Genomic DNA, 13,331 nt, shown 5'->3' with positions numbered 1-13,331 from the left:
GAAACTGAAAACGTTTTTTTTATTACAGAGTCAGTGTGGCACTGACTCAGTTTTAAAAACGAATTCGCTAATAGAGAAACGTTTTCGGGTTCACGAATGAGGCGGTTTGTTGGTATGCGTGATATAGTCTGATTCGTTTATATCTGTGATGACAAATGTACAGTGTCGACGTCTGGTGGCGATATTAGTATTTGGGAGGTAAATTACTCTATCAGATCAGAAGGGCCAAGTGCAGTGTAAAATTATAAAAGTTTGAATGAAAATTTCTACTTCAAGGTGTTTGATTACCTAACACATGTAGTCCTGCCACTTAACAATTTGTCGATGCATTTCCTGTTTGTTTCCCAAATAATTACCATTATAATATAAAATCATCATTAGACACAGTGTTCGTTTAATGTTTTTGCAATTTCGAAAAAAAAAATTTTTTCAGCACATAAAATACCTATTCTATACGTAAAAGTAAATTTTCATTCATAATTTTTATTTTTAAAGCATGTTTATTCCCATAATCCCTAATTATGTTCGCCTCCCAATAAAAACACACGAAGCTTAATGCCGTCTACGCGAATATACTCTTCAAAATCCAAATCCGAATTGGGTTACGATTCCTATAATACAAAAGCAAAAGCAGCAGGTTTTCCATTTTCATAGTCTTCATTTTTAGATTTTCCAAAACAACACTCGGTATTTGACAGTTCAGTATAGTTGTATCGGTGATCCCGAGTGCGAACCCATGAAACATCTCAGTGCGAACCCAATAGCATTCGGGTTGAATCTAGTGCGAAACTAGGTTGAAACTGGGTGAATAAAAAAACGTTTTGACAGCAGTTAGGTCGGAACTGGGGTTGAAACTGAACAAAAACGCATTCGCTATTAATTATCATTCTCATTCTCCCACAGGACCTCATGTAAATTTCGCTGTCAATGCCATGGTGGCAATGGGATTCAGTAACGAAGGAGGATGGCTTACCCAATTGCTGGAGTGTGTCAATGGCGACATCCCCAGGGCCTTGGATCATTTGACTCCCCACAAGATAAATCAATAGAGGCCTTGGAAGGGTTACTACACATATTCAATTATTTTAATCACAATATATGCAAAAAAAAACTTGACTATTACCCTTGAGAATGCAGCGATTAGATGAGCAATACACACTTTTCTGTAGATTTATCGATTCCCAATAAACAATCTGCGGCAATGAAACGAAAAACAAACAAAACAAAAGTAATGTGATCGTTATATTAAAAACATTGTGAATATATATTTTTTTTACATTTTCTAATTTGCTATAGATTTTAGACGAAAAAGAGTCGATAAAATTCAACATTCGAGAAGAAATACCTAAATACGCAACAATTGCACTCCCTTGATTGTTTGTAGTGTTAAGTGAATTGTACATCCACCCCGGCTATATTTTATACCCAATAACTATGTTTCTATACTAAATGGTGTTGATTATAAGGGTTAAACACTAACATGTGTAAGAATGTTTTACTGTATTTATCACATCCCTCAAACGGTCAGACTTGTAATTATAAGGTTCGAAGGAGTCTAAACTGGCTGTGAAAAAGGTTTTATTTAAAAGCAATAAACACAAAAAAATTAGACTAGGGCCAAAATTGTTTTCTTTCTTTTTTACAAAAATATATAATCAAAAAACTATGATACCTACAAAATTCAGGTCAAAGAATGAAATTTTGAAAATTATTTAAATTCGAATAAAAAAAATACAAAAAAAAATTATCTTAAAAATTAAAATTCACTTTTCTTAAAAACGTTTTTTTTTAATCTATTTATATACACTCGATAAAAAAAATGAGAGGAACAGAAAGCAAAGCCGGATATTTTAAGTGATTTTTGACATGCTTTAACTTCGTGAAAAATCAACGCATATCAATGGGATGCGCATCATTTTGAAGCTCTAACTTTCAGGTATAAGAATATTTTACGTACATATTTTTATCTTGGTGTGTGTACGTGAAGTGGGCAACAAGATCGGGAAGAAATGAAAAATCGATACAAATACAAATGGAACACAAATTTCTGCATTACTCGAGAATGATTCAAGCAAATGAAACCAAATCAGGCATATTGAGGTTTTAGGGTGCCATAAATGTTTATATGGTGGTTAGACTCTCCACTCCCCTCTCTAAGGGGGTGCTGCCATACAAATGAAACACAAATTTCTACATTACTCGAGAATTATTCAAGCAAATGAAACCAAATTTGGCATGTGGAGGTTTTAGGATGCAATAAATGTTTCTATAATGGTATGACATTTCTTCCTCCTCTGGAATGAAGAGGTAGTCCCATAAAAATATTACACATATTTTAACCGAACATATTCCAACCAAACATGACTATTGAAAATTTTCGGAAAATTCTGAAGGGAGGGGAGAATTCGTAAAATTAAATTCCCACATGTTCTAAAAATTACATAGTGACATAGTGACGAAGTGACGAAGAAGGAATTTAACGATTTAGGGCTCTCTTTATTCTATCATATTTTCTGTATAAAACATTTATTCCATGTAACGGAGAAACATGTTATTTGGTTGTGGCAAGTGGTTGAAAAATCTTGAACGAGAATTGTGTCTGAAAATAATCTGATATTATAATGATGAGTTTTGTTAGAATTACTAGGAATTTTATAGTAATAGTTTAATTCAACGGTGTCAATTAGAAGATCAATCAATGAACAGTTCTGCGATTGGACCCATGAACTTGCTCATAGTAAGAAAACGTGGATGTTTGAAGGTATTGATAACAAAACATAAATTTTGGACGAGACGAAGTTTGCCGGGTCAGCTAGTAATTCAATAAATAATCGTTGCACCGCAAATCGAAATGCGGTTTTGAAAACTTCAATAAATTCTGCACAAGGATAATTTGTTACTTGGGCGAAAAAAATTTTTTTTTGCATCGATTTAAAAGAAAATCCAAACACTGGATTTTTATAGTGGGCCTGATTCTCGAATACACTTCACGGTGGAAACGAAATAAACGGCACGCCATTGAACTACGTTTTACGAGTTAGTGAAGTGTCGAAGATAATGATGAGTTTTCAGGCAGAATGAGCGCATTTCAAATAAAAAATCATTAATGAAAATTAACTTCTTCGTATCAAACTGGTATTCAATGCGAGTGGAAAACTTTGTTTTCTTCATGTGGTATAATAATGTCATACAAAAATTTAATCTGAAGATAATTTGATATTATAATGATAAATTTAGTGGGAAACTAATCTCGCATCCAGATGTCGACACCGCACCGTTGTCATCGCGAATGCGTTTCATACCGTTTCCACCGTGAAGTGTATTCGTAGTGTATTCGAGAATCAGGCCCAGTGTTTTACAAAATCCACTGTAACTCTGCAAATATCGCAGTAAGTTCTAATGTTTACAGTCAAATTTCTAGCCTAGTGTATTCCCTGAACATCTGTGAGCTTTTCATATTGATACATTCAACCGTTTTGACGTAGGACTACGTCTAACCGGAAGATATAGGGGGTGAAATGGAAATCTAGGTACTGAACAAGTAGGAAAAATGCAAGATTTGGAACGCTTATAACTCGAGCACTTCTCAATAGATCGCAAAGGTTTTTGCATCAATTGATAGTAAATATATCTACGCATCTATCATAACGAATAACATTTCATTTTTCTTGAGATAAATAATTGGATAATTGTGAAATATCAAGCATTGTCCAAATACATTCGGTGGACATCAAGACAACAGGCAGTTGCAGCGAGTGGCGAGTGGCAAACGCAATCGCAAAACGGCAGCTGGTAGCAGAAGAAAAAAGTTTGTTCTTTTTACAATCTGCTTTGGTGGCAAATCCAGAACAAGGCGGCATCGAGGGCGTTCGAAATGGTTTTTTTCAAATCCACGAGTACAAAGTTTTCTAAATTGGAACCATTCCATAAAACAAGGCGCTTATCAGGGCCATTAAACCTTCCAAACCGCTAGAGCAGTGGTTTTCAACCTTTTCTGCTCCATTCCCCCTTTACGAAAATTAATCCCAGTGCTTCCCCCTATCAGTATTTTGTAAGTAAATCTGTAGCATATCAGTAAAATAATGAAAGAATACAAACGGCTGTCAAGTTATATTCTCAACAAATATGATTTTGTACTTGTATCTGATTGTAAAAAAAGGTATATAAAGTCAGTATGGCACCTGCGTCTGAATGATTTCCGCCAAAATCGTAATTCTTGAGCACGTTGTCGAAAAGCACACCTCTTTTTTCATCTTCGATATCCACTTTGTTACGGTGTTTTCTTTCCATCAGCAGCATTGTAGGAAATCCAGATTTACATAAATACTACACACAAGACAACAACACTCGTAACGCTTAATTCGCATATCAGGATAAAAATCGATCATTTGCAGATCGATGAGTTTGTTCTGAAATTGATCCGCAACTTTCGTCACTGCCAGTCGAAAGGGAATTCAAACCATGTCCAAATCTTGATGTAAGGAAAATATGTTTCAAGTTTAACTTGTTGTAAAATATCTTGACAAATACTGTACAATTTCCTTTTTAATTGTCTGTACTGTTTCGTCGTCCTTCAAACATTGTGAAGGTGTTCAATCGAACATTACATTCCAGATTTGGAAATGTTTGCCGAGGATTTTTTTTTTTTTGATAGTCAGTTTTGTTTATTTCATGTTTTTTTTTCATACAATAATTATTTCAGCTTTTTAAAAATAAAACCTTATTCATTTATGATTAAATAGAAGTTTAACGCATTCACATCAACGTTATTGTCAGCCTTATTCACGAAATTAACATAATTTATTGTTGTTTTTATGAACATTTTCCGTCTATTGTGTTCAATATTTTTTAGTGTTGGACGCATCACTTCATCGAATGATGGTCTCTGCCAACCGCCAAGTGCGGTAGATAACTTTCGTTGAATGAAGGTCCACGCTGCTGCCACACGCGGGCACTCACTATACTTGTGTGCAATAGTCTCCACTGCCGCATTACAGTGAAGGCAGTTAGATCCATCTGCACGCTGCATGATGTTCAACAGTCTTCGGTGTTCCACTTTTTCATTCACGAAAAGGTACATTGAGCTTCTTTGGCTCGAGGATAGTCCTGTCGACGATATATTTCTCCACACTTGACGCCAATTCGTTGCTGGATAATTTATTTCCACTCTTGGAAGTTCTGTTTTCTCAATAAAGAAACGGTGGATCAGCTCACTGGATGGGTTTTGTTGGAGTGAAAGTGGAAGGAGGGGTACTTGTTTCACTATTTCTCTTAGACAAGGCATATTTGCTATCTGAGGATTTGATCGAGTTCGGATGAAATTATAAAATGGCATCGAGTCGACCTCTTGAAGATGTCGGTTGATGAGCAGCGCTTTGCATTTAAACGCTGGTAGCTGCAAGCTCAATCCACCTTTTTCTTTACTACGCGCTAGTTGCTGCATCGGGACACGTGCTGGTAGACTTCTCCACAGGAATGACCCCATAGCAGACGTGATTTTTGCTATGTGGACATTATTCGGTCCAATGTTTGATGCTAGATACCACATTATCGATGACACAAACGTATTTAGCAGAGTCACTTTTTGTGTAAGTGTGAGAGCCCGAAGCGAGTGCAGCCAGATATTTTGCGTTATACGCGCAGCCACCGCATCCCAATTCAGTTTAATCATTGCTCGTATTGAATTTGTAAACATTATACCAGAATTTTTATCACCATTCCTGTCTGAAGCCACGGCACAACCAACCGATTTTCGTCGATCATTCCCACATCAATCGCAGTCGTTTTGTGTCTATTCAATTTCGCACCTGCAACCGATTCGAACCGGCTGAACAACTCATTCATGCGTTCGATTTTATCTGTAGATGTCGCAATTACGCTGATGTCATCTGCGTAAGCAACACATAAATCGCCGTCACAGATTCGCTTTAGTCGTGTGAGTAACGGATGGAGATAGAGTACAAAAAGTATCATTGACATCGGATCTCCTTGCCTCACCGATCTTTCGATGGGAAATTCTTGTGAGAAGTGTCCGTTTATTAACAAGCGTGACGTGGCACGCTCGGAAATGCGTTGCATAAGGTTGACGAAGCTCTGGTTTACTCCAAGAGCTAGCATCGTACGGTGTAGGAAACGATGTGAGACCCGATCGAACGCGTGGTCTAAATCATAGGAGATTAACTTCCCTCTACTTTTTCTCGCAGTGAGTTCGGCTATCCGGTCTTTTATTGACAGCGTGGCTTCGAACATCGAGCGGCCAGGGTTGCAGCTCTTCTGCGCTTCGCACGGTAAACGATGATTTCCAAGCACGTGTTCTAGTCGTGTTTTCATTATTCGACCGAGGATTTTAAAATCCACATTTAACAGTGTTATCGGTCGGTACGCTTTTGCAGTATCCTCTCCGCTCCGTTTTTTTACGAGTACGATGGTTCCACTTACGAACTCTACGGGCAGATCGGTAGTCATAGCTTCGTGGAGCACTAGATTTAGCTCTCTATGTATTACACCAAAAGCTCTCTGATACAGTTCTTTCGGTAAACCATCTGCACCGGGCGATTTCTTTGCTGCCGAAGTTTTTATCGCATGGAGTATCTCGGCGGTGGTTATGTCTGCCATCAACGCCGTGTTTGCTTCGTCATTTTCAGGAATCGCTCTGTCACATTCGAACCTATCGCCCCCTTCTTCTCTTCTTTCTGTTGCTGTGTAGAGTCCTCTAAAATATGCTAACATGTGACTCTCGATTTGTTCAGCGCTTTGCAATGAATCGCCTCTCTCGTTTTTCAATTTAGTGATGGTTGTTTTTTTTCGTCTTCGTTCTCCCAGCTGGTATGTGGAGATGCTTTCGCCAGCTACCATAGTGTCGTTGATTCTCATGAAGCTTTTTGAGAATTCACGCTGCAGCGTCAGCATTTGAGCTTTTATATGATTTATCGTGTTTATCATGGCGGGATTTCGAAAATATTCGTCATATGCGAGACGAAGCTGCACGTATAATCGTTGATGTTTTGTCTGAAATTCGTTGTAGACTTCTCGGGACTTCCAACGAAAGAACGCTTTGATTTTTGGCTTCGCGCAAGCTAGCCACCATGTTATCCAGCTGGGAAAGTTTCTTCTTTGCCGAGTCCAGAACTGCCACCGAATCTGAAGCTCGTTGATGTTTTCATTTGAAAGAAGATGAGGGCGGAGGCACCAAAAACCCCGGCCATGTGCATTGCCGAGTTCTGGGAGGCAAATTCGCGCTGTAAGAGCTTTGTGATCTGTGAAAGAGCATACATGAGTGGCGGCGCTCCTCAGTTGCTCACAGAGTCCATTACTGACGTACATGCGATCGAGCCTGGATGTCACATTATTGGTAATATACGTGGGCGCAGGGGTTGTGGGATAGAGCCTAACCCAGATATCGTGCAGCTGTAGTTGCCGCACCGTCGCTTGTAGAGCGGGACTCGTGTTTAAGTGTGTGGCGTCGTTTGGTCGGAGTACGCAATTGAAATCTCCGGCGAGAATCACGTGCTCGGTGTTGTGTCGGAGATAGTATGCGATCGTACCGTTGAAGAAACGCTCTCTCTCAGCCCGCATGGCTGTTCCCGATGGTGCGTATATATTGCAAAGTGTCGTGTTTTGCACTCTCAGTGCGATGAGGCGTCCATCCAGGCTCTTTTCGACATGCGAAAATTGGATGTGTTCTTTTACAGCTATTGCTGTCCCCCTTCTGGCGTGGTCCACATTACACACAATTTTATATCCTGGGAGAGTTAGGTGCTCGTTCTCCACCTCTTGAAGAAAGACGCTGTCAAGTTCCATCGTGCGAACAAAAGTTCGGAGAGCGTCAAGTTTGGTCTGATTTGTTATCGTGTTTATATTAAGCGTCGCGATGTTATAGCTGACGAAACGACTTTTTTTTGTGTCGGTTCACCCCGCTCGTCGTCGCTCTCTTTTCGCCGTTTCTTACCCGGCGGTCGTGTTCGAAGTGTTCGATTACTGGCTGAGGTGGATAACGAATCAGTTTCGTGGCCATCGGATTTGCCACCACTTTTGCGTACCACTCCGCCACTAGCAGGGGATCTTTGAACCTGTATAACGTTCAGTGATCCACCATCCGATGGCTGAGTCGCACTTAGTAATGCGGGAAAAGCGGATATATTTGCGGTGAAGCTGGCGCTTCGGCTGGTACTTGAAGTCGACGAAGTATCTGTTTCGTTACCGTCGTGTTTCTCGTTGTTAGATTTTTGAAATAATGCGCTGCTAGTATGGGGTCGTTGAGTTTGTACCTCGTTCCATGACCCACTTTCCGAACGCTGAATTCTGCTAGGTGAGGCGTGTCGTGCCGATTGGTCTGATTCCACATCTACGGAGCTCGAAGGGGGTTTCAGTAGCTGTTGTTTTTGTCTCGGTGGTGGCATCGAGTTTGCAGACTCTGACAGTCTTTGGTTTAGTGTCGGCAACTTTGATTTTTTTGTTGCTCGCGTTGCTGGGGCAGGCTGTTTCGCAGCATCAGCATAAGATTTCTGCACTTGCAGCTTTTTGTTCTGGGCGCACGTAACTCCATTATGTATGAAGTCGCGACAGTGACGGCAGGTTTGTTGTTGTCCGAAGTACGACAGGAGAGTGCGCTCGCCATCTATCGTTACCCACGACTCAATGTTCCGCTTCACTACCATCTTCGCAACACGGATACCAGTGGCTATGCCCGGGAAGTATAAATCAGAGCCGCATATTTGCTCTTGTACGGATATGACCTCCCCGAAGTTGCTCAGGAATTCAGCAATTTTTTGGATGGTGACTCTCTCGGACAGATCGAATATTTTTACCTCGACTGCTCCATCCTCCATCGTAATGCGTAGACGGTACTTCTTTCCATCTGTATTTACTTCGTGTTTGTTATCGTTTTCATCGCAAATTTTCTTCGCTAGCTCTGGACTGACGACCTTTACGAATGCGCATCCTTGTGTTCTACTGCACTGTATACGTGTGACTTCTCCTTGCTTCAACCCGAGTACTGTACCACAGAATTCGTGAATTCTTGGATAGTCTGGTTTCTTTGGTAGGTTCGCATATTCAATGCGAAACGTGTTCTCGCGGCGGTTCATCACAGAGTCGCCTCACGCGATGACACACAACGGCTCACCGTTGCAATGTGAGAAAAACTTGTATTTACTTCGAATATAGTTTTAGATCGACCTTCGTGTAAGCGATATCAAAGCGCGTCTGCTCAGCACGAAAGTTGAGCGCTAACTGAGGATCGCAAATTTTAGCGTATCCAATAAAGTTTTTGTGGCAATTTTTGTTAATCATTGTGAAATTCAAAGCGAAGTGAATGTGCAATAATCCTATGCAGAATTCCCCCCTTTCAATGACCAAATTCCCCACTAGGGGGGAATTCCACACCGGTTGAAAATCACTGCGCTAGAGTATAAAACACGCGGACCCCAAAAAAATATGTTATTTTCTTTCAAACCGTAAACCCGTGTGGTTGTATGGCATCATTTCACATCACATCGCATCAACGGATTGGTGCCGGAGCACCAGTATACCTAATAGCGGTTATAGAATTTCGGCCGCCGGAGTGCTCGAATTGGCTTGCAAAGCTGCTCACGACAATAAGAAAACCCGCCTACAGAACAGAGCACATTCGGTTCGGAGGCAACAACTAGTTTCAGCGAATGGCAAACGCAATCGCAAAACGGCAGCAGGTAGATGAAGGAAAAAGTTTGTTTATACAGACTGTTTTGGTGGCAAAACCAGCCACCGTAAAACACCGCGCTTTTCAGGGCCATTAAACCATTCAACGAAGAGTTATTAAAAGTTATTCACAATACCAATGCATTCTAAAGTGACATAATATGACATATAATATAAGCTGATTTATTTTGTTTATGCTTGTTCTTGAACTTATTGGTGGTTGGGGTCTTTTAAATTGAAAAAGTGGCTTCAAATTACAACACATTGTATGCAGGATGGCATTAACGAATTTTCTCGGTAGCAAGAACTGCTTTCTTTGGTTGATAACTGATGTTGAAAATTGACTGACGTTATATCTGCATTGTATAGAAAATTAACTAAGGAGCAACATGATGAGCTATGTATTTCCTGCTGCTCTGTTCTTATTTTAAAGGACTTTAATCCGAAGGTCATCCGTCCCTGTATTTACTGTTGGTTTTTCAGAACGCTTCTAGCTCGTGTATTTCTCGACAGATCGTAGAGTTCGTCTCCAAAACCTCAGTTCTTTTTCAATTTTATTAACTTTGTTTGCGGAGACTACAAATCTTACAATTCATTCGTCTCCGAAACCACAGTTTAAGGTACGGTAATGTGCTCAATAGTGAAATATATGATAGTGAATGAGCTGATAACCACCTATGCATTCCCTATCACAGCCATCATTTTGATTGTACGATATGTGCATACGCCGAAAGATGCCCGGCGTTGAACAATTAATAAATACGATACCTTCAGAAAAAAAACAAGAACCAAGTTTGTAAAAAAACGCAAAAACACAACACCAAAGGTTCTTTTCAGAACCCCCAACATGTTCATGAAGAGTAAAGAGTAAACTAATCCATTTTCCAGGTAGATAGGTAGGTATTCACGTACGAGAAGAAAATAAAAAAATATATTCGCAAAAGCTGTCCCCTTTGCAAAAGCAAAAGCTGTCCCCTTTGTATAGTCCTACGTCACTCCGGTTATGTCCCCGACATTACCCACCCGTCTTTTTTTTCTAGCCGATATTTCAAAGTTTGGAGTGAGTTAGAGGAGCATTTAATCGCAAATCATCCCAAAAGTACAAATTCTTTGATAAGGTTAATTGGATTTGCTGTTGAGTTGGTTAGCAAAAAATTGTCCAGAATATTTTTGAAAAAACAAAGAAAAAACGATTCTTCATCTCTTTCGGATATTGTTTCCCACTACACTAACACACACCAAGATAAAAATATGTACGTAAAATATTTAAAACCTGATTGTTATAGCTTCAAAATGATGCGCATCCCATCGATATGCGTTGATTTTTCACGAAGTTAAAGCATGTCGAAGATCACTTATAATTTCCGACTTTGCACTCTGTTCCTCTAATTCTTTTGTCGAGTGTAGGGGAAAAGGGGGCAGTTTTGGACGGGGGCAGTTTCGGACAACGCTTATAAAAATTAAGTAGTACAATTTTCAACCAAAATATAAGTAAGTTAACAGCCCTTCCACCAACAGCTGTCATATGGTTTGACATCTCCTGGCCGTTAATTCCTTATGAAAACAACACAGTGCCCTTTTTCATACACGTTTCGAAACTTTTGAGCTTGAAGTTGTAAGTATTTCCCTAATTCCTTTGTGAACGATTTAGAAATTTAAGTACACCACCACAGTTAGTAACTAATATGAAATGAAATAAACGTACATACAACGGGGAAATAAAGGTCTATTTATTAGATGAAATTATGATTTGTCTTCGGATGATGGTGGGGCACATTCGGACATCGTTCACGGGGAACATCCGGACACTGTTTAATACCTCATAAAATTTGTGTCTGATTGTTGTTTACTAACAAACACCTAATGATGGTTCGAAACTACAAATAGAAAACCTATAGAACCAGCATCAACGAAGATGGGATGGAAAGAGCTATCGAACGAGTTTTGAATAGAACGTTTTCATGATTCTAGCTCACAGGTGGTCCAACTCCATTGCTATTTGCTCATTTCCCAACTAACGGTTGCATAACGGGAAAACTGTTTCTCAATGTTCTGGAATATTTGAAAAAGGTAGCAAAAAGCAACGTAAACGAATCAATTTCAAAAAATCAAAAATCAATCAAAAAGTCATTGCACTTTGGAAACAATTAAAAATTGCAGAGAAAATTGCACAATTCACGTATCTTTTCCACTTTATGTCACAAATCGCAACCGCTGGATGTTTCAGTTATGGGCCCTTTCGAGCAAAAGCTCTCAGTTTCCCAGAACGATTGGCTACTCAATCATCGTGGAAAAACTATTCCTATACACGACCTTTCAGGTATAGGGCCTGATTCTCGAATACACTTCACGGTGGAAACGAAATAAACGGCACGCCATTGAACTACGTTTTACGAGTTAGTGAAGTGTCGAAGATAATGATGAGTTTTCAGGCAGAATGAGCGCATTTCAAATAAAAAATCATTAATGAAAATTAACTTCTTCGTATCAAACTGGAATTCAATGTGAGTGGAAAACTTTGTTTTTTTCATGTGATATAATAATCTCATACAAAAATTTAATCTGAAGATAATTTGATATTATAATGATAAATTTAGTGGGAAACTAATCTCACATTCAGATGTCGAAACCGTACCGTTGTCATCGCGAATACGTTTCATACCGTTTCCACCGTGAAGTGTATTCGTAGTGTATTCGAGAATCAGGCCCATAGTTGCATCGGCTTATAATGCTTCTTTCAATCTGAGTAGTATGGGTTCAAAATGACAGGTTGCTATCCATTCTCAAGAAAGGTTTTTTCGGACAAGGATTTCGAATGCTCAAATGATTTAACCTACTGGAGCGGAAGTAGCAACTGATTCATCGGGTAATACAACAATGCTGCAAAACATTGCGTCTACAGCACAGATAGATACTTTGGCAACTTTGTTCCCGGAAAATGTTGAACCTTTTCCAAAAACTTCACCGCGGAAAACCACCACTCGAAAACGGAAGAAAGCAAAATCACGATTTTTTACTGACTCTCATAGCAAGTAGTTTCCTTTCAGACAAATACTAATAAACAGAAAAATGCAGAATATGCTGGAAATAAAAGGAAACGGAAGTAATTGTTTGAATGAACATAAAATTTTAATTTTTTTTCGTTGTCCGAAAGTGCCCCGGGACTGTCCGAAATTGCCCCACACATGGAGCACATTCGGACAAAAAGGCAATTTTCGTAATCGCATCAACGCACACCTCTAACACACTCATATGATACATTGATGTCCAAATGACAACCAGGAAGAATTCAGGATTTTTTTTAAGTTTACAAAAAATATTAAAAATCAAGGAAAAAAAGTGTATATAAATGGATTTCTGTCTGGATGGATTTCTGTCTGTCTGTATGATTCTTATGGACTTGGAAACTACTGAACCGATCGACATGAAAATTGGTATGTAGGAGTTTTTGGGGTCGGGGAAAGTTCTTATGATAGTTCGAGTCCCCTACCCTCTCTGTAAAGGGGGGCTGCCATACAAATGAAACACAAATTTCAACATTACTAGAGAATTAATCAAGCAAACGAAATAAAATTTGGCATGTGGAGATTTAAGGATGCAATAAATGTTTATATGGTGGATAGATACTCCTCCCCCCTCTCTAAGGGGGGCTG

The 13,331-nt window shown here is 39.4% G+C and overlaps 1 protein-coding gene across 2 annotated transcripts in view; it reads left to right on the top strand.

Annotated features, from left to right (window-relative positions):
* Positions 1-1,479, top strand: part of LOC129777945 (protein ref(2)P) — a 30,568-nt gene extending 29,089 nt beyond the window's left edge. The window contains exon 4 of one of the 2 annotated variants that reach the window (XM_055784553.1): positions 904-1,479. In XM_055784553.1, coding sequence (XP_055640528.1) covers positions 904-1,049 — 146 coding nt within the window. In that variant the 3' untranslated portion in view covers positions 1,050-1,479. The remainder of the gene's footprint in view (positions 1-903) is intronic. The other variant, XM_055784554.1, reaches the window with a different exon arrangement.
* Positions 1,480-13,331: the final 11,852 nt, after the last annotated feature.

This window comes from Toxorhynchites rutilus, chromosome 3 (assembly GCF_029784135.1).
Source record: "Toxorhynchites rutilus septentrionalis strain SRP chromosome 3, ASM2978413v1, whole genome shotgun sequence".
NCBI lineage: Eukaryota > Metazoa > Arthropoda > Insecta > Diptera > Culicidae > Toxorhynchites > Toxorhynchites rutilus.
This window is presented reverse-complemented; position numbering and strand designations above follow the sequence as displayed.